The sequence below is a fragment of the Aspergillus uvarum genome (genome assembly GCF_003184745.1).
Source record: "Aspergillus uvarum CBS 121591 unplaced genomic scaffold BO82scaffold_27, whole genome shotgun sequence".
Classification (NCBI taxonomy): Eukaryota; Fungi; Ascomycota; class Eurotiomycetes; order Eurotiales; family Aspergillaceae; genus Aspergillus; species Aspergillus uvarum.
Window position 1 is genome coordinate 183580 of NW_020291324.1, and position 23753 is coordinate 207332.

The following is a 23753-nucleotide window of genomic DNA, read 5'->3' on the forward strand; positions in this document are numbered from 1 at the left end:
TGTTCATGTTCCTGTTCCTGTTCCTGTTCCCTCCTTCCGTTGACGGGGATAACAAGGGGCCGACGGGGGCGAGGGGGGCGAGGGATTAACATCAAGGCTGATACTTACTTGCCTTTGTACGGTGGTTGGGATGCGTTCCTGTATAGTATAGTCCAGTATGTCTTGTCACTGTGGGAGGAGGGGTGGATATGTCTGGTGTATGGCAGTAGATCGGTAGGTACGCTCCTTACTTTGCTTTGCTTTCCTATCATTCTACTCTAGTGTGATGGGGGTGTTAGTCTACAGCGCTGGCCGCATGGCCTACGCTACATCTACACGGTCTAAGGACGGGGATGGAGGGATCCCCGGCGTTCGAGGTCGAGGTTCAGAATGAGGCTGAGACTGGATGTTGACATCAAATGGGCCTGGTGGTTTGTGTTGAATTGGATGACTGAATTCATTCTCTACCGTTCTAGGCTAGCTACTGGAGTGTGATTACAGCAGAGTAACAGTGGTCTAGTGGGGGAGTCCCGAGAGAAGATGACATGAAGAGGTCATCCCCCGCCAAGTCTAGGTCTTTCTACCTGCAAGGTCTGTGTCCCCAACGTCAACATGTGAGGCGGGATGGGACGGCACGTTCTTGACGCCTGCTACCGAGAGAAACTGTCCCAGTCTCAGCCTTGTTGCTAGGGCATCAATTGTTCATTCATGTTCAGCTCAGCTCCACCAAACCCCGAGCCTGATCGTGGACGGGGGCCAGACCGTCGTCACCGGACCAAATTTACCATCAACGACAAGTTCAATGCGGGTTGTACTTGTCCTTCCAGATCCTGTCATCCATCAAAAACGTCATGTCAGCCTGAGTACTTCGCTCGGTAGTGTAGTTCAAAAAGAGGGGAACGGGCAGTTGGTTGGCTGGAAGCGTCCCGGCCAAAACTCCACGAGCGCCTATCAATACCCCCCCCCCCCCCCCCCCCCCCCCCCCCCCCCCCCCCCCCCCGTTCGCTGCAGGTGATGAAGGTCAGAACCTACCAAGAATTGCCTAGGATTTTGCTCCCTTTCTCCTCCGCCAATCGATAGTATTTGGCGGCCGCGAACTATGTCCCCAAATTTAGTTTCTATTTCCTCCAGAGTGATGCGAACGAGCCTCAAAGTCTTGATGCCCGAGCAGACTCAAAACTTACTTTGTCCTTCTTCCCTCCAAACCCCTCCAAGTAGCACCAAGCAACCTCGTTCATCGCGTCCGTATCGCCGAGGTTGGCGGCCGTCTCGTAGTACTGTCGTGCCGCGACGGGGTCCTTCTTGACGCCCCAGCCATTCCGGAAGCAGTTGGCCAGCTCGAAGATCGCCAGCGTCAGCTCGCCCTTGGCCGCGCCCCCTTTCTTGATCCCGGCCTGGAGTGCCTCGGACTCGACCGAGGCCGAATTGGCCGCCGCGGCCGAGAGATACGTGATCGCCTTGTCCTGGTCTGGCGCGCATCCCCAGCCATGCCTAAGCACGATATCAGTCCATGAACCGCACCGAAGCCAGCCCGAAACCGTCGTCATCTCTTACCGAAGTGCAAGCCCATAGAGCACTTGGCTGAGCGCATTGTTGGCCCCTTCCGGATCGGCCAAGCGACCAAACATCTCGGTGGATCGTTCCAGATCTAGCATCACGCACACAACGTTAGCAACGATGAAAACAACCCTGAAGCATTTCCCGAAGGACAAAGACATACCTCCAGCCTCATGGAGCCGAATAGCCTCCTGAATATTAACCTATTCTCGCCCGCCGCGTCAGCCACACAACCCCTTCTCCTCCCACCAAAAGAAAACTTACATCCCCAGCCGGATCATTAATCCGACGACTGCAACTCGAACTCCGCGACCGCGACGCCACCGCCCCGTCCATCCCAAACCCCGTGGGCGCCGTGGACCCCGTGGGCGACAAACACGCCGCGAACTGCGGATTCCGTTGCACCAGCACCGTCGCCCGCCGCTCCCACTCGGCCTCCACATCCTCCCGCGCCGCAGCGGTATCGCCCCCCTTCCCACCACCACCACCACCACCACCACCACTGGTAATAATCCGCGGAAGATCGGGTGGGATGTTCACGGACGAGGAGCTCGAACTCCGTGACCACCCGCCGCCACCGCTACCACCACCACCACCACCACCGCTGCGGTCCAGATGCAGCAAATGCGACAGCCGGCCTTCGCCCCGGGCTCGCGGCGGCGATGTCACGCCTGAGGATTGTGAGGGCGCTCGCGACCGACGGAAAGGGTTGAGGGATTTGCGGTGGTGGGAGGGCGGCGGGGAAACTGCGGAGAGTGATTCTGTTGGTGGTGGTGGTGCAGGGTCCGGGGCGTCACCATCGAAGGCGGGCGGGCGGATCACTTCTTGGGTGGTGGTGTCGGTGCGGATGAAGGTGAATTGCGGGACGGTGGGATTGTTGCTGCTCACGGGCGTCGTGGGTGCCATCCCTCCTCCTCCGGCTCCAGCAGCTGTGGTGGAGCCATACTGGTTTGTAGATGCTGTGTTGGTGGTAAGGGATTGGAACTCCTTATGACGTTGGAGCTTGTCGCGAAGTGGCATTGTTGCGCACACCCCGGGGCTGAGCCACGGAAGTATACGGCTTATCGCGGAGGAATGGGAAAAGTGGAGACGGAGACGGTTTCTTTTTGCCGGGTTGGGAATTTCCCCTTGGGTTTTGGGGGGGGGGAAGGGAGGGAGAGGAGGCCGAGGAATTTGGGAGGAAGAACTGGGAAAGTAGCAGGCACGATGAGATTGGAAGTTATACGTCGTAGTCGTAGTGGTAGTGGTAGTCGCAGCAAAAGCAGGGGTAGGAGTAGTCGAAGTTAATCAGGTCAGATTCACTGCCAGCCTTTTTCTTTGTTCCCTCTTCCCTCTTCCCTCTTCCCTCTTACTTCACTTCGACCGGGGTGCGCGGGCTGCCGGCATACCAAGATCACCAAGAATCAAAAGAATAATAAGCGCCGGGCTGGGGGGTTCGAAGGCTGTGCGCGTGTTTGTTTAAAGTGTGCAGAAAAGAAACTCTGTTCCCACCATCCAACAATCGATCCATCAAATCAATAAATAATAACACCTGGTGGTTATAGGGGGAGTTTTTATCCACGGCCCAAAACGCAAACCGTGGTTGGAGCATTTCACCCCCGGCTGTCGGCTTGGCGGCAATTTCTTTCATCGCGTTTTGATTGCTTTTGTCATATATTGAATACACAAGGAAAGTGAAAGGTAAGACGTTGATGGCAGTGCTTGTACGTGGCGTGGCGTGGCGTTTGGTCCACAACACCCCTGCTAAGTCATGGTGCATTCGTCATAGGGCCGAGTGTAATTCTAGAAGTCTATCTCTGCAAGTCAGAGGAATATGTAGGGAAGTGCAATAGCAAGCAAGGCTCATACTTAGGCTACTCGGTGTCGTGGCGGTGAAGTTACAGGTACAACTACAACGATTGCCAGAGAATCGTAAGGGAGTAATGCTGTGAAAGTCGAAGCTCTTATTCGAAAGCTCTTACTGGCATACCATGACTCGAGACCAATGGCACTTGGTATTTCTAACTGATAACAGAAATGATCTTTAATTTGTACATGATTCTTATAGCAAGGCTATCCATGCAGAGTTCGTTTACTGGGCCTTGGAGGACATGATGCCTGGATCCAGAGTTAGCATCTCACAGCAGCACATGAAATCATCAACTTACGCTCAACATCAGCAACGCTCTGCTGGAGGATCTGCTGAAGAACCTTGGGGTTCTCGAGCTCCTTGTGGATCTTGGCGATGACGCTGTCAGCAAGCTCGCGCTGCTGGCGCTGCTTGACCTGACCCTCGTAGCGGACCCAAGAGTCGAGGACCTGCTTGGCCTCGGTGGCCAGAGCAGTGCGCTGCTCGAGCTCGTAGGCCTTGGCCTCCAGCTGGGCGGTTTCCTACTCCATCGTTAGCAGCGGCCCCTCCCAAACTCGACGCCAGAGATATATGAAAAGGCGTACCTTGGAAACAGCAAAGAGCTGCTTGGTGAGCTCAACGACACCGGACAGCTCCTTGACGTTCTCCATACGCTGCTTGACGGCGCTGGTGTGGTCGGCACGGGCAGCGTTGAGGATGTCCTTGTGCTTCTGCACCTGGCCCTCAGCCCACTCACGGTAGGCGGGACCACCGTACTTGAAGACGGCAGTGAAGACGCTGAGCAGGCAGAACGCAGCAACGGTTTCCTCGTTCATCACGTAGAGCTCGTTGCTGATGGCGGCGATGGACAGACCGGCGGCGGCGGAGAGCGTGGCAGTCTTGGAGACCAGGGAGTTGCCGGGAAGAGCATCGAGGATGGACTGAGCCTTCTTCTTGGGGTCCTCAGTAGGGACGCTGGAGACCGAACGGGACGCGGTCAGAGTGGCCGTGATGGGAGCGACATTGCGCGAGGGAAGGGTCGGCCGCAACCGGGCGGCACCTGGCGAGGGGGTTAATGACCAATGTCAAGTGGTGTTGTAAGTGAGAGCAAGAGCGGGCATACCGAGGGTGCTCTTAGCCAAACGCGAAGCCATTGTAGCGATGGACAGGAACCGTGACAGGGTGTGGATGGGTTTGGAACGGAAATGAGGAGACTGAGTGAGGTTCGGGATGGCGGTTTGGGCGGTGCGGAAGACACTAAACCCCTTTGGGACTGGTGTCGTGGGCCGGAGAAACCGCCTAACCGAGGAGGAGGGATTCTCTCTTTCTCTTATCCTCAAAAAAAGTGGCCCTGCAGTGGACTAGCTAGCGCTCCTCCATTTACGCCGGTTTTGCGATTCTGTCCACGATGCCTGCCCCGATCGCCACGGCTCCGGCCTCCAAGAAAAGAAAGAATGGCAAAGAGAGCGGCGTGCCTTTATCGAAACGCCGTGCCGTCGCGGACACTGAGTCCGCCGATGCGACGGCCGACATCCAACGGCTGGAAGACCAAATCTCCGAATCGCGAAAGCACTACAACAATATCGCAACCCTGATTGCCATGCTCACCACCCAAGGGTCTACCAAAAAACCGAATGTCCCCGCCGCGTTGGCTCTGTGCCGTGTATTCAGCCGATTGATCGCGGGAGGAAACTTGACCGAGTCGAGCCGGGCCGCCGAGAACGAAAAGATCATTGTTGCTTGGTTGAAGGAGCGTCTCAAGGAATATCAGAAGGCTCTGCTCTCTATCATTCGCGAGAGCGATCCTTCGTCTCAGGTTCGTTCCTGCTATGCCCTCTTGAACACGGGCAGAGGTAGACTGACTGTCGGTCGAATAGATCACCGCCTTAACCTTGTGTCTCTGCATTGTCAACGAGCGCGCCACACATCTTCCCGGAGAAGAGGGTATCTGGTTGACGGGTCTATTCAAGAATGTCGTCGAAGCGGTTGTGGAGGCCAACAATGGCCAGGCGGTCCTGTCCGAGTTCATCGAGAAGGCCAAGGAGTTCGAGGACGTGCGCTACTATACCTTCATACAGATCTCGTATGTCAATTTCGTTCGCCGCACGTTCTTATCAAGCTAACGACTGTCTCAAGTGAATACGCAAGCACTCCACGCAGCTCCGCAACCATCGACACCTTGATCAGCATCCTGTCGGCATGCGACTCGATACCCACGCCCGAGCACGAGTTCGAGAGTTTCTACACGAAAACCAGCAAGAACAGCAAGCGGGTGGTGTCGGCGAAGTCGCACAAGAAGCACGCGCAGGAGGCCTGGCTGGCGATCCTGCGCAACACCCTGTCGGACGCGCAGCGCAAGCATCTGCTGCGGATCATGGTGCACAACATCGAGCCGTGGTTCCTGCGGCCGGAGCTGCTGATGGACTTCCTGACGGACTCGTACAACGTGGGCGGGGCGACGTCGCTGCTGGCGCTGTCCGGGCTGTTCTACCTGATCCAGGAGAAGAATCTGGACTACCCGCAGTTCTACCCGAAGCTGTACTCGCTGCTGGACGCGGACCTGCTGCACTCGAAGCACCGGTCGCGGTTCTTCCGCCTGATGAACACCTTCCTCGCCTCGACCCATCTCCCCGCCGCCCTCATCGCCAGCTTCATCAAGCGCCTCGCGCGCCTCGCCCTCAACGCCCCGCCCCCGGCCATCGTCGCCATCGCCCCCTTCGTCTACAACCTCCTCAAGGAGCACCCCACCTGCGCCTTCATGCTGCACCGCCCCATCCGCGACGCCGACCGCCAGGCCCTCCTCGCCGCCCGCGGCATGGACGACCCCTACGACCCGCGCGAGCCCGACCCCGTCCGCTCCGGCGCCCTCGACAGCAGTCTGTGGGAGCTCGAGACCCTGCAGTCGCACTACCACCCCAACGTCGCCGCCATCGTCCGCATCCTCGCCGAGCAGTTCACCAAGCAGTTCTACCACCTCGAGGACTTCCTCGACTACACCTACCAGGGCATGCTGCAGGCCGAGCTGGGCTCCGGGGACAAGCCGTTCAAGCGCATCCCCGTCGTTGAGTACCAGATCCCCCGCCGCATTTTCACCGACCGTCTGCTGGAGGAGGACGGCGGCGAGGATACCGCGCCGGGCAGCTTGCTTCGAGGGCTGTGGGAGTTTGCATAGCCGGGGGGGGGGGGAGAAAGCGGCGCAGGGGGGGGTTTACGACTAAAAGCAATATATCACTAACTTACTGTACATAATTCGATATATATCACTATCTATATTTCCCAATCACCCAAGAACTTTAAGGAGTGTAGTTGCCCCCCATACCTATACCTTGGGAGGGGGAAAGGTAGCAATTGCTAATTCTATTCTATCCTATTCTAACCAACAACATCCGCATTCTAACTAGCATGATTGCACGAAGGAGTGTGGTGGTAGTGGTCTCTGCCCTCCTAACCGGAGAAGGAAGCTCCAGGGGAAAAAAAAAAAAAAAAAATCAAAAGTCTATGAGTTGAGAGAAAAGAAAGGAAAGGCGAGAGCATTGTCAATGCGCAGAATGACCAAGCCGACGATCATACCTGTCAGGAAGATGCACCGGCATCGACAACGACATCCAGGCCCCATTCGCCGCGGACCCGGACCCGGACGAGGACGAGGACGAGGACCAATCCTGCGTCCCCGACACGGCCAACGTACTCAACGGCCTGCGCGTGATATACCGCGTCTCCGTCCACGCACCATCCTCCCCAACCCCAGCCGAAGACCCCGTCCCCCCCTCATCCCCGGGATAATAATCACAATAAACATCCAACGCAAACACGCCACGCTTAAGATCATCCAGCAACTCATCGCTAACTTTAACGGGGATGGCCTCGAGCCGCGCGCGCATGCTGCCCAGAATCGCCTGGGCCTTCTTCCGCCGCCGCCGCCGCCGCACCCCGACCTCGTCCTCCATGCGCTCGAGCAGCCCCAGAATCTCGTGCTCCGTGTGCAGCGCCGTCGCCACGGCGTGCTGCACCCGCTGCGTCAGCTGGTGCAGGTCCGCGGCCACGCCGCGGAACAGCGCGTCCACGCGGCCCAGCGCCTGCGTGACGTGCGCCGCCAGCGCGCGCCCGAACCGCCGTCCGTAGTACCGGTTCCAGAACTCGAGCCAGTGCAGCAGGCCGATGCGGGATTTGCGGAGCCGGGTTAACTCCAGAATCGTGATGACGTTGCGGCAGAGGGTGAGCGTGTAGAGCGCGGTGCGGCGCGTGGTTTCGATTAGGTGCGCGGGGGTGGTGGTGGGATTGGGGGGAGTAGTGGTGGGTTCATGGTTTTTGAGGCGGTAGAAGCGTTGGGGGGTCTGGGTGCTTGAGGTGGTTGGGGTGGTTGCTGGTGTACTGCGAGTTGTTGTTGTTGTTGTTGTCTCGGGCGTGTGGGTTAGGGTTGCTGGTGAGGCAGAGGATAATGATGCACCGGGCACTGGTATCGCGGATATGCCTGCTTGTAACATTCCAGATGCTGGTTTTTTTGAAGTTGGTTTCTATGTCATGGAAGGTCGAAAAGAAAGCTGGGTCTGGTGGTAGCGACAGACGAGGTTATGAGGGTGTGGAAACGAGCGTGGCTGATGGTAGCTTAACGAGTGACGCGACAGTTTTTTATGCCATTGGTAAGGTTTAGTGGTAAGAATGGTGGTTGATTTTGAATTGGTGAGAGGGAGTGAGGGTAAGAAGAGAACATGGTGACAGCATCCGCCACCTGGGCTGGTGTCGTCCTTTTCTTTCTCTGTCCTCGTCCCCATCGTGGAAGGAACAGACGAGAGTGCAGTGGGCACTCGGAAAGCAACAGTAACCTTCGTGAGAAGAGACCCAGTGATGCATCCGGTCACTGGACCCATCCGTGAAGCTTGGTGAGCTTGCGCCGGGCTGAAGAGTCGATTAACTTTGGCAGTCGACCCGTGGGCAATGCGTGCTGGAGGTGAAGTCCTCTGCATCTCCGCATTCGGTAATCGGCAGCCGGCATCGGGAGGTTCGGGGCAGATGTCACCGTTACGATTCTTGAACCGTCCCGATCGTGCGCGAGCGATTCCGCAACAAGTCTGGCTTGGTCGAGGAGTCGGCAAAGCGAGAGTTTGGGTCTGCGGTGTCTGTTCGTATGAGGTGATGCCGTAAACGTCCTGTGTCTGAGCGGCAACCCGTCTTGGGGGGGCGCTGTCGATGCGCCCAGACTTGGTATAGAGGATCGGGCCTGCATGAACCACATGCACGCTAATCGGGTGGGTGACTTCATCAGCGGTTGATGATCGGCCAGGGGTAAGACGAGTGAGGATGGGCTCGATCGTGGCGAATATGGGGTTGATCGGCTGCGTCCACTCCTGTCCTGTGTTGCCCCTTGCAGGTAAACACCGTCCATCCGCACTGACATTTTCTCCCAAGGTGGAAAATCAAAACAATGGATACACGAAGTGGTGCTCGGCAATTTGACGGGCTTTCTACCTTCTATCAAGGTGTCTGAAGGGAGGGAGTGGTTTGCTCAGAACCCTATTGCTCTGACGTGCGACAAGGATATGGTGCTCATGCCATCGACGGCCCTATAATTCTCGTTCATGGCGAAGTGAGACTCTCGACCTCTCTCATTGCTGTGCTTCCTCGGGATCATCACGAGCCACGCAGCAGGTCTTGCATTCCTGGTCGATCCAAGGGACCATTCTGAGAGCGCGAACCTCACAGCGGTAGATATTATTCACAGCACCTGAATGATCACGAACAGCGACTCCCAGCACTGCTGATCTGATGATATGTCGGCAGTTTAGCATGAGTCGAACTTTTTATGATGAACTCACGCTCTTGTGGGCAATAATCCTGAGCGCCACCCGTAAAGCCACGAGCGAGCGTAGAGCTTGGAGTTCTGCTGCTCGGTCATTCCCCAACTTGTTGTTGTACTCATGCCAAGTACAAACCCTCGCCCAGGAATGCTACAAACCAAGCCCGGCATGTGCGCCCTTTCGCCTCCATTGGCATTCAGGCAGATCGATTGTTTGGCAACGCGTTGTTTTGGTCACCAATAAAGATCTATCTTCTGCCTCAAGCCTTCTCACGGGCTTTCTTTTTCTACCTTGCTCTCGCCTTCTCACTCGACCACAGATACTTCGCGCCAGTCCTGGGTCCGACAAGTCAACGAGGTACGTATTGTTGTTTCGATACTAACCACAGCGAAGGAGGCATAGTCTGTGTCTTTCGATATCTAGCAGGTCCACAAGAGTCGGTCAGGTTTCTTTGATATCGCTCTGCATCCCAAGAGTCTCTTTGTAGCAAGAAACTTGCAGTCCAAGGCACTCCACGTGAAGACCATCTTTCTCATACCAGTCCATCACGACTCGATATCAAGATGCGCGCGTCAAGCTCTCTTGTTGCGGCCTTTGCATGCCTGGCTCAGATCGGGATTGCCGAAGCAGCTTTGTCTTTCACCCAATGGCCCTCGGTCATTCATGCCGGTCAGCCTACCACTCTGAAGTGGCAGACGGACTCGGATGCTGTATGCTGCTACCACTCCTCCTTGATGCTGCGTTCCATTCGCTAATGCCCAATCTAGCCCGTGACCGTCACACTGCGGAAGGGCAATTCTCAGAACCTGGACACCGTCCAGACCCTGGCAAGCAACGCCCAAGGAGGCTCCTTCACCTGGACTCCGGACTCCACGATAGAGAACGGCGATGACTATGCCTTCCAGATCCAGCAGAACGGCTATGTGAACTACTCGGGGCTTTTACAGGTCACCGATGGCGTTCCAGCAAGCCCAGCGACCAAGGTCGCGTCCACCCCAGTCCTCAGACCCAGCCCAACGGCGCTGGTAGCCTCGGTGATCCCCCCAGCGCCCAGCCCTGCCAGTCCAACTGCAGCTGCATACCCTACCGACACAGCCCCTCACGATGAGATGCAGACAGTCCAGAAGGGCAATGACGGCCAGACTTTCACCGTCAATGCTGCCAATGACCCCAGTGCGAACGCAGCCGGGGCCGCCAACAGCAAGACTGCTATGGCTGCCTATATGCAGAGTGGTGCTGCCTCTGTTCGCGCCACGGGCATGGGCTTCATGTTGGGTGCTCTTGCCATGGTGGCTTACCTCGTCTAGTAGACTTGGACGAACTTCCCGGTGATGCTTGGCAAACATTGAACTTGGTCTTACTTGGTTGTCAGAACTTGGTTCGTGTGTGTCTAGATTTATTGTTCTTAGTCAGATCAACTCGCATGAGACCGAGCGGTGCTGGGCTTGCTCTGGGCGACAGGCGTTGGTTTGAGGTTTTTTTTTATTTTGGCTTCTCTTTCTCTTCTGTTGTGTATATATATATCTTCTCTGCAGACACCACAGGGTCGGGCCGAGAGCGAGCCACAATCCTTTTCTCGGGACTGGGCTTGCAGATCAGTCCAGACGCCCTTACAGTGCTCGAGTTTTGTGTGATCAGATTGAGTAATCCACAGTGCTGCTGCTGCTGCTGCTATTAATAAACAATCTGACCGGACCGAACTGTACTGTACTTGTTTGTAGATGGCAGTTCCGAACGGTAGTTCAGCGGACCGAAAGGAAGATAAAGGATTGGGTGTTTGACCAGTTGGGTTTGTTAGTGGCGGCAAGAGAGCAAGAGAGTTCAAGCTTGACAGCAGATCGATCATATTATTCAGGTTTGTTACCAGTCATTCATTATCTATCATTCCCTGCTGGCTACTGTTCTTTTCTTTGAATAAGACTGACTACACTCTCACTCACTGTTTTTTTCCTTCCTCTTCCTCTTCTTCCTCTTCTTCATCTTTTCTTTCCTGTCTTCCTTTCTTTCATCTTGGATATTTTGAACCACCAGTTTTCACCAACCTTGGGATCATTTCTTCTTCAGTGTCTATTCTTACTGGATCTGCTAGGATCTACAGATTAATCAGCCCAGTTTGTGCTGGCGCCACCCCACGTTGTGCTTAGACAGTGACGGTATGTTTTGGGAATACAGACCATGTTCCTCATCGATCGATTTTTCTGCTGCATTTCTTCATCTTCCTCCAGCAACCACTCGTCCACCACCCGCAATTCCCCCCTCGGAGATTATTTGTGATGTCTCGGCGATGAATAAGCATCAGACTGACCATCATTTCACTGTTCCTGCTGCAGATCTCCTGCAATCAAGCCTTGATCCACTTCGTGGTATGTGCTTTTCTGCTCTCCCCCTTCTTTCGACTTGTGTCGCCATTCAATCGTCGTCCGCACCATTCGTCCATCCCCTTTCCCTGCCATTTCCGCCCCTTCCAACCATCTCTTTGTTGATTTCCCCGTGTGGGTGTGCGCTGTCAGCTGCGTTTGGTTGTGTTTACAGGCCAGGTTCGGGGCCGGACTGGGTGTCAAACTCCAATTTGCCTTCCGTCCCTTCTTCCCCTTACTGCGGCCCAACAAAACAAAACGCCTGCTCTCCGGCCTGGGTTGACTCCCCTCTCCCTCCTCTGGGGCAGGTTCCTGCTTTGGATTCCTGCTCCGCTCTTCTCTCCTGTACCTTTGCCAATTGCGGCGCTTTCACCTTCATCCCCAAAACCCAAACAGATTGAAAACATTCCACCCATTTCCCGTTATGGTTGGCATGGCCCGATTCGGTCGGGGCAAGAAGTCACCCAAGCCAGGAACCAACCATGCTGACCCGGACATGCTTTCGCTGCCTACGTCAGATCCCCGTCGAGCGCCTCGTGTCAGCCTTCCCCATGTGGAAACGCAGTTGAATATGCATCAATACAATGGACTCTTCAATGAAATCTCCACCCCCGAGCAGCTGAATGGTGCTCCGCCCGCCCCTTCCTCGCCAGGTACGTTTGCCTCCGTGTTGATTTGCGACCCAGCGTCGGCTGGATAGACCCTCCGACGGCGCATCGTTTCCCATGATTTGCTCATGCGTATTGCGAAACAGAACCCGTGAGATCCACGTCCCCCAGCGGCACCAACGGCGTCGCGAACCACGAGACCAACCAAGATCCTCCGGCAACTGAATGGTCGTCGGCTGTCGGTCATGCGGCCACGGGCAAGTCCGGGCGCGTTATCCATAACCTCCAAGAAGAAGTCGCGCGGTTGACCCGGGAGTGTAGTCTCTATCGCTCCCGCGCCGAAGAGACGCAGCGCATGAACGACGCCTTTAAGGTTCAGGTCCAGAACATGACCGAACGTCTCCGGAATCTCGAGCAAGCGAACGAGACGAACCTCCATTCGATCGTGCGGAAAGACAAGAAGATCGACGAGCTACGTGCGGAGGTGCAGACCGAGAAGGACCGGAGGGTTCGGGCGGAGGGCGAGACCAAGAAAGTCAATCAACTGATGGGGGTCGCCCGGGACGATTTCCACCGCAAATGCGCCGAGTTACAAGAGATCTCCAACCACTCGCGAACCCAGTACGATATTCTGGCCAACTCGGCACACCGGGAACGCGCGGAACAGCAGAGACGGCTCAAGTCGATCAGGGATGATATCACGACCATGAAGAAGCATTTCGACGCCAAGAACACCAAGCTGGAGCGCTTGGATGCGATCATGGCCGAGAAGGACCGGGAGATTGAGCTCAACCGAGACCGATTCGACCTGCTATACGCCAACTTCCAGGCTTACAAGCGGGCGCAAGACGAAGATCTCCGAACGCTGATTGAGTCGGGCCGGCAAGGCGATGCCAAGATCGACGCCGCCCTGACTTCGCTGAAAGAGACCGAAGGAACGATGAAGTGGATCATTCAACTCAAGCAGCAAGTCAAAGACGCCCAATGAATATCCTCAAGTCTATGACGGTCTTAGCAATAGTTACTGCCAGGGGCCCCTTTGATTGCCAGGCTCAAGTCAACGGCGGGCACGTTGACCACCTTGATTGTGGAAAATCCGAGCCTGCAATCCAGCAGCATCCCAATGGATAACCCTTTCATTCACTACATCGACATGGCAGTCGTGATTGGGGACCATGAAACATCATGCATCTTCTGCATTCCATTCTTGTACTCTTTATTCTTCCCATTTCATCTCCAACCTTCGTTTCATCTGTTTCCTACCCACCGTTACTTTATTCATATTTGCTCCCTGGCATATCTCTGGGAGATATAAGGAGTTTGGGAGTGCTTGATACCCTGGGAAACATAGACCGTCATGCCCCTACTTGTCACTATCTTGTTCAAAGTACAGTGCTGTCCAGTTACAATATACTTCAGTATACTTTGATAGATACCCGTCTAGTCATATGAAACATTACGCTAATATGTGCCAACTTGCACTTTTGAGAATGACAAATCGTTTGGTTACTCGACGGCAAGGAAAGAAAGGAGTAACCGTTGGCTGCATTTATCCGCTTTCTGTTTGATTGAAGTATCTTCGTGCAGCGTCTTTGTACACCGTCTTTACGTACTGTCTACGCACACTGCCATCACGCACCGACATCGTGCAGTGTCATCGTATGTGCTTGGCCGGTTGTCACCTGGAGTTCACTGTTACCTGGGGTATAATATGTTGTCCCTCAGGCCAACACTGTTTGTTGCTACTACCCTTCCCTTCCTCCCTCCTTCCTCTCTCTTCCCACTTGCCTCTTCCATCTTTCCTTTTCCCATCTTCCTCATCCCATGCTCTTCTTACTATCACATTGATTCCATTACGCGATATCCTTCCTCTCATGTTCTTCATACAATCATATCCCTTCCAATACGCGATACCCTCTCTTTGATTTTGGCTGCTACAACCTTCATAAGTTGATTTTGTAAGCCATCATTCAGGCCAAGAGCTGCCTTGGGGACGCGTCTGGCGTCGCCCCTCGCCCGCCGCCCTCCCTTCTCGCCTTCGTTGGAGTCCATTTGCCGAAATGGAACAGCGCCTGGTGCTCGCCTCTACATGGGGCTTTGAGCCCATTGGTGTAAGTAATTGCTGCATTCACAAGGAAAGATTGTGCCAATCTGACCATCTGATTCAGATTCAGGAAGTTAGTGAAGAGATCAAGTATGACGTGCCGTCAATCAGTTTTCTGGCTCAGCTTTATTGACTTAGCTCGGCCAGGGCTGCGACTTCGCAACATGACTGCAATATTGAATATGTTAAGCTTTACAATGCAGGCTTCACTTGTCGCATCCCTTTGTCTAAACTTCGCTGACTTATTCACCCTTCAAGGTCATCTCAGTCGAAGGTCTTGGGGAACAACACGCAAAACAGGTCGCTGACATTGTTTCCAACACCATTTCTGGGAACGAATACAAAGATCTACTTGATGTTAGAGCCTGACCCTTTCTGTCTCCTGTCATCTTGGCCGTTTGACCGACTCATTTACTAATCCCGTGACTTCGATGCAGGAACCGCGCATTTACCAATTAGATATGACATCTAGTCTCCAGAGCCTCGGCAATGAGGATGGAATGAACACATCTTTGGAGGATGGCTGCGAACTGATCCCTACCTCATCTATTCATATCACCAAACTCTGGCTCTCAGCGAATGGCGGGGTGGGATGCTTCTCCTTCGAATCCAGGAAACTACTGGCTAGCATTGCCGACCTCACTTCAACCGAGATCGCTATGCTCGACGATATCAAGGGAATCCAAGTCACGGGTACCAGTGAAGTGGATGTAGATGACGCCCTGGCTAAGCTTACTCGAGTTGAGAAGCCACTGGTAAGCCTATTTCTTGACAATTTGAAGCAGCACTAGCTCACTAATGTGCTAGGCATGTGTTCAGCGTCCTATCACGACCAACATCCTTGAGTCGCCGGAGGACGATGCGTTGCGCTATCGTCTCGTGAAGTGCAACACCTTGAACCCGATTGCGGAGCGTCGAGTTCTAGCAGATCCGACTCTAGACCCACGCCTCGATCCTGGTGACATGTATGTTTCAGTACAATATTCGATTGACGGAGAAACTCACGCGTTGAAACTACCTCCCAATCTGGCGAACCCACCTCGTCTTGTTTACGACCCTGGAAAATCTCGCATCTGGAATGACTTCACCTTCCAGCCGCTTGGAAGTGATGAGGGCTATGACACGGTGTATGAATTGGCTGAAAGCGCTATACCGAGAACCAATGCGATGACCATAGCCGTCCCACCCTCGCTGCACCCTTACCTGACTGTTGAGAAGGCGAAGCAGGTGAACCAGTGGGTCGTAGAAGGGGCGCGAGTGGAGAAGGATATCCCTGAGCAGGAATCCGTGGCTCCTGGTATCAACCAGACTCTTAGTACTCAGGGTCCAGCCGCGACTCTCCAGGCTCCTGTTCCCAAGATTCCAGCCCGTGCACCACGCGACGGCTCCGAAGCAACCGGGCCTCAGAGACCTGCCGGTGTGAAAGTGCGCAGGGTCGCTCCAGCCAGTATCAAGCAGAAAGTACAGGCTGCTCCCTCGCTCCCTGAAACAAAATCAGCTTCTACAACAACTCTTCCACCGGCTGAACCCAGATCACCAAAACCCACATCTTCAGATCCGGAGGGAAACGATCTTTCACCCCGTAGACGCTGGGTTATGCAGTATGATGTCAAAAATGGGGACCAAGACTTGCAGAGCGTCAAGATGGAGGCTAAGGCACCTAACTCTCAGTCTCAAGCTCGGGCCCAAGCGCGGTCCTCAGAGGATAATCGGAGTATGTCGTCAAAGTTCGATTCGACCAAGTACGGTCTTGCGAGATCATCGCCACAACGGTCCTTCGGTAGACGAGGTAATCCCAGTATTCGTCCAGCCGCACTACGGAAGGTCGCCCGTCAGAATCAATTGATCGATATCGACGTGCCAGTCAGCACAACTACCAGCACCCAAGTTGTTTCTTTCGATCAGCCCGCACTGCTTCCCGTAGCGTCGTCACCATGCGGCAGCAGCCCCGATACCACAATCGTGCTGGACAAAAACACGTCTGACCTTGTCGGGCTGACTATTGGGGTTGGCAACCTCTTGGATTCTAGCGATTCGGATTCTGGTCTGGAAGCCTCCTGGCGCAGCAGCAACCTGATGAGTCAAGATGAAAGGCTCAACGCTTTGCGTCAGAGCTACAATGCAGCGGCAGTTGAAGTACTGCCTACGTCAGACGAAATTCCCAATGCCGCCGCCTCACGCAGTCAAGCGAATGAGGCATGGGTGAGGTCTATGGTTACTGATTTGGAGAGAGCACAGCGCTCGGAAAAGGAGTCTTCAAGCGAGGTCGGTTCCAGAGAGTTTCACAACACCCGGCACAGGGCCTTTATAAGTGCTACCACTGCTAAAAGCAAGGCCGAGGCCAAGGCAAGAAGACAAGCGACACTAGAAGATTCCTGGGGCATCGGCAAGCCGAAGAAAAAGCCTGTTAGTTCGCCTGAAGGTCAGGAACCAGCTGCAAGCTTCACTGTGCAGGCCACGGTTGTGCCGAAGCCAGCTCCAGTGAAAGATGAGAGTCTTCAACAGCAGGTGAAAAGTCTCTATGATGCTATCATTTCCATCCTCGACTCGGCGGCGTGCTTTCCCGGGGCGATTAACATCGAGATGCAATTCGGTCTGATTCTAGTACCCCTTCTTCCGAAGTCCTACAGAGAAAAAACCATGACTGCAGATGCTTGGACAAAATTGTTTCGTCCACAGTCCGGCCTTTCGGCTCCAACCACCAAGTTCATAAAGCGACTCACGACCTCTGGTGCCGACATTGACCATATTGTGGATATCCGCACTTCGAAGGCCGATGGAAAACTTCGTCTGTTTGAGCAGGATTACACGGATTACGGCGTGTCCTATGAATTCCACCTCCGCACCCGGTCCAATCAAGTGTACATGGTGGTCATCGACGAAAACGGGGGGTACAGCGTTCGGAAGCCGGGGAAGAAACTGGGAGGGGTCAACTTTCACTTTCCAGCCTCTACATGGGATGCCAATATGTCGGTCAACCAAGTGAGAGGATTTGTTGGCGATAGCAATCCGGACATTGAACAGATCGCCCAGCACCTCGCTAAGAGCATATGGGTCGAACCGGATCGCAACCTCATTTGCATCTACACACGCCTGCCCACTGAGATGGAGAATAAGGTGACACTGGAGAAGGTGTACATGAAGCGCTGGACTCGTCACCGCCATCTGCAACACGACGAGGCTGCTGCCCGTATCACTCGGGAGCCGGCTTCAGCTACTGTGGCTGCCAGTCCTGACAAAACCCTCGATGAGGACGACATCAATCCCACTTCCAATATTTTCCTGCAAATCACTGAAGTGCAAGACCTACTCTTCGGGAAACACTATACTGAGCCAGAAGTCAAGCGAGCTCGCGCCACAGCACCAGCGGAGATGGTGAGCAACGGCCGACTGTGGTATGAGGTCTCCCTGGTCAGTCCTGCAATCGACTCTCTTCTTAATTCTAACGCCGACCTCGAAGTCGGCGAGCCCACGACTGACTGGCGCGGAATTGACCTGTTCGGTCGCGACGCTGCTGCTTTGATCGGTGACGCAACTGCGAACGAGGGTAAGACCGAAGACGAGACTCCCAGTGCCGTCGCCAAAGCCATCGGCCACGCCGGTCTCGGAGATATGCTCCGTCTAGCGAGGACGGTGATCCAGCGCATCGACGCGGTAGGGTATTGGAATGCTCGACCCGGGATGGACGTCCCGCTTGAGCCTCTCACTACCACCACCGCCTCGTTCTGCAGCAGTGCGCGGGCGCGTGGCGTGGTCGGCATGTCACATGGGGGTGATGGCGATGATGACTCGCAGAGCAGTGAGGAGACTCTAGGTGTCCGGGTGGATTCCAAGGGGGTCGTCCGGTACCCGGCCCAGGTAGATATCTTTTCGCCGCAGGAGTATTGGTAGTCCGCTTTGAGCTTTCTTTTTGAAATGCGGTAGGGGTTGTTTCTTCGGAGGGTGGCTCCGTACATGGCAGGGGCAGTAGACTGATTTGACGGCGAGGGCATCTCGATTACACAGCTGCATGTACTGTTGGTTCCCCTGCTGTGCCATCCGATACCGCGCATGCTGGCTTTTCTGCTTTGCTTCAAGTGACGGCGTTGGGTCTTTGACAGGGTCGGTGGCTAAGAAGAGGAAGTTTTCTCCCATCAGTAAGAAGGCTGAGAACTCGAATGGTTTGATTCGGCACGTTGAGAGCAGGATCTTAGGGGTTGTAATGGCAGAGGAGATGGGGAGTTGAAGAAGCCAGACTGTAATTAGAAGATCTATCGATGCTGGGTTTGAGGTTGTGGTTCAATACTGTTCCTGCACTAGGTGTTGATTGGCTTGGGTAGATGGTATGAGGGTGAGGGTGAGGACGGTTTGATGATATCTCATAGTTTGCAATTCCATTTGGCTTGTCTTAATCCTTCTCATGAGCAACTGGGCGCGTAAAGTTTCAGCATATTACTATCTTAGGATTTCCAAAATAGGTAATCGGGCTAGAGACAATACCCTGCTCTAGACTATTGCACCGTCCAAGGGAGCCTATCTCATCTATGGCTACACTTACTATAGACCTGATTTCACGAGGACTCAGCCATGCGCATCTAAATCCCTGGTGTAAGTGTATTATCCATCACGAGTCCTATAGACAGGTCCCAAATTCTAAGCACTTTTATAAAAACACTCCCATATATCTGCATCTGTATCGGTACCCGCATCTGCATCTGTATCCGTCCCACGCACAGTACCGTACTGTATACCGTCCCCATCCCACCACCACAAACCACACCACAGGTCAGGTCAGATAGACGATCCCCCGACTCTATAATCCAGAACCGCACATCCTACAAATCACCAAACATAGATTTTAGCACAACTGCCCCCAATCAACCCTCTTGTGACTAAGAGAGAGAGAGAGAGTGGATCAATCCTCCTCCTCAGGCGCATCATCGACGCCGCGCAACCACGCGGCGCGCGCATCGACCGCGGCCTTCCGCACGTCTCGGCGCGGATCGTCCAGCACCGCCCGCAGCGCGCGGACCACCTGGCTCTTGACGGCCAGGAGCGGCGAGAGGCGGCCGGCGCGGGCCAGCGCGGGCGCGTCCGTGGGCGCCTGCGCGAGCAGATACAGGCAGGTCAGGGCGTCGACGCGCAGCTTTGGGTGGTGGTTGGCCCGGGTGCATGCCGCTGTGGCCAGGAGGCGGGTGACGAGGCTCTGGACGTGGCCGCATTTGTCGATGACGGGGACGCCGTTGTCGCGGATTATGACGGCCAGGGTGGCGAGGGTGGCGAGGCGGACGGGTGTTGAGTTTGCAGTTTGAAGGTCGAGGGACTGGAGGAGGAGCGGGAGGAGGGTGGGGAGTTCGGGGAGGACGAGGTCTGGGGTTATGGTGGAGAGGATGCCGCTTAGCGCGGTGAGGTGGGCGGGTTTGATGTGTTGGGTTTCTTGCGGGGTGCTGGAGGTGGAAGAGATGTTGACTTCGCGGATGCGCGAGGAGATGAGTGGGGTTAGGGTGGTGAAGACGCGTTGTTTGCTTAGGAGGCGGATGTTGGCGCCGTTGGTCGTGGAGAGGAGCTCGTCGTCCCGTAGGAGGATGGAGAAGCTGCGCGCGGCGGTGAGGCTAGTTTCTTCGTCGGGGGATGAGACGAGGGTGAGGAGGGAGGTGAGGAGTTGGGTGGTCGTTGGGGCGAGCCGGAGGATGAGGCCCTTGGAGAGCCAGAAGAGGGCGTGGATTGTGCCGGGGGCTACTTTGCTGGTTTCGCGGCCGGGGGGCAGGAGGGTGTAGAACAGGTCCGACGCGAGCGGGAGGTCGGACTTGGGGAGGAACTTGTTGGCCAGGAGGGCTAGGTGCCGCAGGAAGGCGTACTGGGTCGCCAGCTCCGTCTCGCCAGTAGCCCGGGTGGCAATGTCCGTGAGGAGGGCGGACATGTTGGGGTTGGTGGTGTAGGGCAGGTTCTGCACGTCGGCTGGGAGCCCCGCGAGGATGAAGGTCGACAGGATCATCGTACGCTTCTGGTCGGCGCTGGGCGACGGCACGAAGGGCACCGGTTGGAACTCCTCGGCCGATGTAAAGAGAGTATAGACGTTCTGCGCGATCTCGTCCTGCTTGTTGCTGGGCAGAGCTCGGACAAGCAGGTTGCAGACGCGTCCGAGGATGTCAAGGACGGTGGCGTCGCGGAGGATGTTGTTTGACGTCGTGGTTGAGGTAGCAGTCACCGCAGCGCTGCGGCACAGGCTGACCACGATTTTGTCATAGTAGAACTCCAGGTTCGGGTCTTCCTCCATCTTTCTCTGGTTCATAACGTAGAGAATAGTGAGGAGGATGGCGCGTGGGTACTCCACGGAGCCCGATTGCTCCTGTTGCAGCAGAATGTTCAGCTTGCTGAGCAATCTTCGAATCAGGGTCTCAAAAATGTCCTTCTCAACACTGATCTTTGCAAGCACGTCGAGGGTGTTCATGTAGCCGCTGTCCGCTTCGACCGAGTCGGGGAGCGTGGCCACAAACGCAGGGAACGTGATGTCCAGGATTAAACGAGGCTTGTGCTTGGAGATTTCCGTCAGAGCAATGATCGCCTCCTTCTTGAGGTCGTCACGGCCAACAGACTCCTCTTTCAGAAGGATCTCGTCGAGATATTGCACAAACAAGCCAACCTCGTTGTCTTGGAAGAAGTCGCGCAGAACCGACAAGCGCAGGAATCCCTTCAACGCAGAGACGCGGAACGAAACCTCTTCCTTGATAGCACCCATCAATGCCTGGCCGAAGATCTCGGAGAACTGATCCTTGAACTCCAACAAGGGGTTCTCGAAAGCAACTTCTGCGTCGCGCGAGGTCCATTCACCGAACACCTTGATAGAGGAGTCAAAGAGAACACTGAGTGTATCCAGGAGAGCTCGTTGCTTGGCGATGCCGTCAGCCTCTTGGTAAATAGTCAAGAGCGGTGCCACGACTGCCTGGACGATTAGCGTGAACGCGGGAGCGGAAGCAGAGGAGATAGCGCTGAGGATCTGTTGAGCAGGCTTTGCCTGCTTCTGTTGGGGCTCCCGCAGTTGCTCGTTGCATTCTTTGGTGATGGGGCGCATATATTGTGCAAGAGGCAGCTGATCAGAGATCTGCGAGACACCCTCCGACAAACGCTTGGCAATGCCCTTCAGTACCTGGAGGGACAGTTCGGAAAGAAACTCTTCCTGGGCGTTGAGGATCTCGAACTTCAGGGTCTCCCATATCGTGATGGAATAGCGGGACACCGTGTTAGGGTCATACGACTCAATACAGGCGATCAGAGCATTGAGAGCGTCCCTCTTTTGAGCAAAGTCAGCCTGAACACAATTCTCACCCGGAACATAGCCAGCATACCTTGACATTTGGGGAGGTTGAGTCCAGCTTATCCAGCAAAGAAGGGATAGAGTGCGGAGCAAAGAGACTGTTTGAGGAAATGCAGTCCTGCAGGCGGTCCTTCAAATCTTGAGCCGTGATGCCATACGGGTCGTTCGGTGGGGGTCTGAAGGTGATCGGGAAGTAATTGTAGGCCGAGTCAAACAGCAGCTTCAGAGGTCAGCTTTGGCAGTCGTCCAAGCAGATTCTATGCAGCACGTACCTCCGCATGGTTGGAGATGTCCCATTCCACCATAACCACTTTGAGTATGGAAAATACCATCATCAGATTGCGGGGATCCTTCTCGCCGGTGACAAGATCCACAATTCCAACCAGAGACTCGTCCCCCATATCATGAAGTGCTATACCAGTCAGTATGCTCCTGCCCGTAGCCCCGAGACATAGGATAGTCCACAAACGCACCGCCACGATAATTCAGCATCAATTCGTTCAGCAACTGATACACCTGAAATCTTTGAGACTGGGAACGAGACTGCAATTCCTGAAATTGCTCAAAGATCCTGTGCGCAAGTCAGCCCCCTCTGCCCATGCAATGCACATTGCTCGACTGGGGAAGACCAAGCACTCACGCCCGAGCAACCTCTTCAGCCAGAGGCTTATTGAACCGGTCCAGCTTCTGCAACGTCTCCAGCCCCGCAACCGCCCCTCCATCCTGAATCCGATCACAGAAGAAAGTCGTCAGAACCTGAATCTGCTGCCTCGAGAGGAACTTGGCGGGCAGCTCCTTGATGATCGCAGTGAGGTAAGAGACCGCTTTGCCGCGAAGAATTGGATCGTCATCGTTGATGTATTCCCCTAGCGACTGCACGACTTCAATGAGTGTCGTCTTCTTATCCTCCACATCTTTCCATGCGTGCAAGTTAGAAGAGTCCCATAACCCGACCGGCCTTTCGGAGAGAAAAACTTACCTTGAGCAACTCGTTCAGCAATCTGCTTGGCTTCCTGCTTATCGTGGTCCACGACCAGCAGGAAAGTCTGCAATGCCGACATGCTGGTTGCGTGGTGTTCTTTATGTTTTGTTGTATTTGCGCAAGATGATCGAGAGAGATCAGCGTTATAGTGACCACTGCATGGGACTTTCAAATTCCCACTCCCCGCTCTTGCTAATCTCCGCGACCGGAAACATGACGCTGTCAGGCTAAGACCCTTATCGATAGATATCACGTGTGGGTTTGGTCTTCCGCCGGTTCGGCCCCGTTGCGTCATGGGCCCGCGCGCGCGCTGACCACCCACCCCCAAACTATAGACAGTAAACTATATATCCCACAACCACGTCCACCACCACCAACAACTCTTTGTCCATGTCAAGATGCAAAGACTTCATCTGAGGATAACCCTAATACTACTAGTACTCCTACTCACAGTAACACTCATCCCCACAGCCTCCGCAGCGTCCTGGGACCTACAGTTCCGCAAACGCCTTCCCCGCCCTCTCGGCGAGAGACCTCATCTCGATACCCTCAACCTAAAGCAGTGGCTCGTCAACCAACTACCCCTACAAGCAGGCGCAGCAGCACCAGCCATGGGCAGTAGCAGTAACCCCTCAACCAACGCCGTGCTCCCGCCCGAGGAGGGCGACAACACTCCCAAGCACGAAGGAAACACGGATGGGAACGGAATCATCCTCTCCGACGTCCTGCCCAAGACCCGCGGCGTAAACGTCTTCGCCTCGCTGACGCGGCAGTTCGAGTCCGTCGAGGCGCGGCTCGACGACGCAGCCCACAACGTCACCGTGCTGGCGCCGCGCAACAGCGCCATCCAGGAGCTGCCGCGCAAGCCGTGGGAGAACCCGGATGACATTGCGCGGTTCGGCGAGCAGCGTGCGTACGAGGGGCAGGAGGGCCAGGATCGCGCCACCAGGAATCTAGAGCGGTTTGTCAAGGCGCATGTTGTGGCGACGAGTCCCTGGAAGGAAGGGGAGGAGGCCGAGACGTTGGCGGGCGATAAGTTGACGTGGGCCAGGGTTGGGGATAAGATTCGGGTAGGTTTTTTTTCCCACCTGTCTCCCTTGTTGGGGGTTGGGCTAATTTCGGTGTGGGATAGATTCAACCGGGTGATGTGGAGGTTGATAGTATTGATGAGAAGGTTGCGAATGGTGAGGTGTGGGTGCTTGATGGGGTGATTAATTATCGCTAGGTATAGTGTATAGCGGTGGGATAT

At 55.1% G+C, this 23753-nt stretch overlaps 12 protein-coding genes across 12 annotated transcripts; 7 read left to right on the top strand and 5 right to left on the bottom strand.

The window, feature by feature from the left end:
• Positions 1–778: 778 nt before the first annotated feature.
• Positions 779–2442, bottom strand: BO82DRAFT_283428 (tetratricopeptide repeat protein; the record flags this gene model as incomplete). The annotated part of the gene is made up of 6 exons (XM_025631418.1): positions 779–809; positions 1012–1076; positions 1164–1470; positions 1534–1627; positions 1700–1739; positions 1801–2442. The coding sequence occupies 6 exons, from the start codon at positions 2440–2442 to the stop codon at positions 779–781; spliced, it is 1179 nt and encodes a 392-aa protein (XP_025491871.1).
• A 1039-nt stretch (positions 2443–3481) lies between these two features.
• Positions 3482–4518, bottom strand: atp4 (F1F0 ATP synthase subunit 4; the record flags this gene model as incomplete). Its single annotated transcript, XM_025638022.1, has 4 exons — positions 3482–3633; positions 3684–3906; positions 3970–4424; positions 4488–4518. 4 exons carry the CDS (start codon positions 4516–4518, stop codon positions 3608–3610), a joined length of 735 nt encoding a protein of 244 aa, XP_025491872.1. The 3' UTR covers positions 3482–3607.
• Positions 4519–4715: 197 nt separating this feature from the next.
• noc4 (ribosome biosynthesis protein NOC4) lies at positions 4716–6541 on the top strand. Its single transcript, XM_025633307.1, has 3 exons — positions 4716–5180; positions 5242–5447; positions 5501–6541. The coding sequence occupies exons 1-3, from the start codon at positions 4773–4775 to the stop codon at positions 6534–6536; spliced, it is 1650 nt and encodes a 549-aa protein (XP_025491873.1). The 5' UTR covers positions 4716–4772; the 3' UTR covers positions 6537–6541.
• Positions 6542–6657: 116 nt separating this feature from the next.
• Positions 6658–8114, bottom strand: BO82DRAFT_392167 (uncharacterized protein; the record flags this gene model as incomplete). Its single annotated transcript, XM_025638599.1, has 2 exons — positions 7053–8114; positions 6658–6689 (listed from the first exon to the last, which is right to left on the bottom strand). Exons 1-2 carry the CDS (start codon positions 7846–7848, stop codon positions 6658–6660), a joined length of 828 nt encoding a protein of 275 aa, XP_025491874.1. The 5' UTR covers positions 7849–8114.
• On the bottom strand, positions 8034–8863 carry BO82DRAFT_77731 (uncharacterized protein). Its single transcript, XM_025641540.1, has one exon. It carries the CDS (start codon positions 8757–8759, stop codon positions 8220–8222), a length of 540 nt encoding a protein of 179 aa, XP_025491875.1. The 5' UTR covers positions 8760–8863; the 3' UTR covers positions 8034–8219.
• Positions 8864–9232: 369 nt separating this feature from the next.
• BO82DRAFT_335515 (GPI anchored serine-threonine rich family protein) lies at positions 9233–10795 on the top strand. Its single transcript, XM_025633308.1, has 2 exons — positions 9233–9869; positions 9927–10795. The coding sequence occupies exons 1-2, from the start codon at positions 9723–9725 to the stop codon at positions 10464–10466; spliced, it is 687 nt and encodes a 228-aa protein (XP_025491876.1). The 5' UTR covers positions 9233–9722; the 3' UTR covers positions 10467–10795.
• Positions 10796–11004: 209 nt separating this feature from the next.
• On the top strand, positions 11005–11974 carry BO82DRAFT_77741 (uncharacterized protein). Its single transcript, XM_025641541.1, has one exon. The coding sequence runs from the start codon at positions 11315–11317 to the stop codon at positions 11915–11917; it is 603 nt and encodes a 200-aa protein (XP_025491877.1). The 5' UTR covers positions 11005–11314; the 3' UTR covers positions 11918–11974.
• BO82DRAFT_77756 (uncharacterized protein) lies at positions 11711–13211 on the top strand. The gene is made up of 2 exons (XM_025641542.1): positions 11711–12169; positions 12271–13211. The coding sequence occupies exons 1-2, from the start codon at positions 11941–11943 to the stop codon at positions 13110–13112; spliced, it is 1071 nt and encodes a 356-aa protein (XP_025491878.1). The 5' UTR covers positions 11711–11940; the 3' UTR covers positions 13113–13211.
• On the top strand, positions 13211–13657 carry BO82DRAFT_77765 (uncharacterized protein). Its single transcript, XM_025641543.1, has one exon. The coding sequence runs from the start codon at positions 13310–13312 to the stop codon at positions 13574–13576; it is 267 nt and encodes an 88-aa protein (XP_025491879.1). The 5' UTR covers positions 13211–13309; the 3' UTR covers positions 13577–13657.
• A 527-nt stretch (positions 13658–14184) lies between these two features.
• Positions 14185–18564, top strand: BO82DRAFT_392170 (uncharacterized protein; the record flags this gene model as incomplete). The annotated part of the gene is made up of 3 exons (XM_025638600.1): positions 14185–14235; positions 14708–14983; positions 15036–18564. The coding sequence occupies 3 exons, from the start codon at positions 14185–14187 to the stop codon at positions 18117–18119; spliced, it is 3411 nt and encodes a 1136-aa protein (XP_025491880.1). The 3' UTR covers positions 18120–18564.
• A 238-nt stretch (positions 18565–18802) lies between these two features.
• BO82DRAFT_310278 (MET18/MMS19 family protein) lies at positions 18803–22658 on the bottom strand. The gene is made up of 6 exons (XM_025632373.1): positions 22502–22658; positions 22163–22436; positions 21996–22093; positions 21795–21934; positions 21554–21742; positions 18803–21498 (listed from the first exon to the last, which is right to left on the bottom strand). The coding sequence occupies exons 1-6, from the start codon at positions 22581–22583 to the stop codon at positions 19123–19125; spliced, it is 3159 nt and encodes a 1052-aa protein (XP_025491881.1). The 5' UTR covers positions 22584–22658; the 3' UTR covers positions 18803–19122.
• Positions 22659–23115: 457 nt separating this feature from the next.
• On the top strand, positions 23116–23729 carry BO82DRAFT_283498 (uncharacterized protein; the record flags this gene model as incomplete). Its single annotated transcript, XM_025631421.1, has 2 exons — positions 23116–23574; positions 23637–23729. The coding sequence occupies 2 exons, from the start codon at positions 23116–23118 to the stop codon at positions 23727–23729; spliced, it is 552 nt and encodes a 183-aa protein (XP_025491882.1).
• Between the last annotated feature and the right edge of the window lie 24 nt (positions 23730–23753).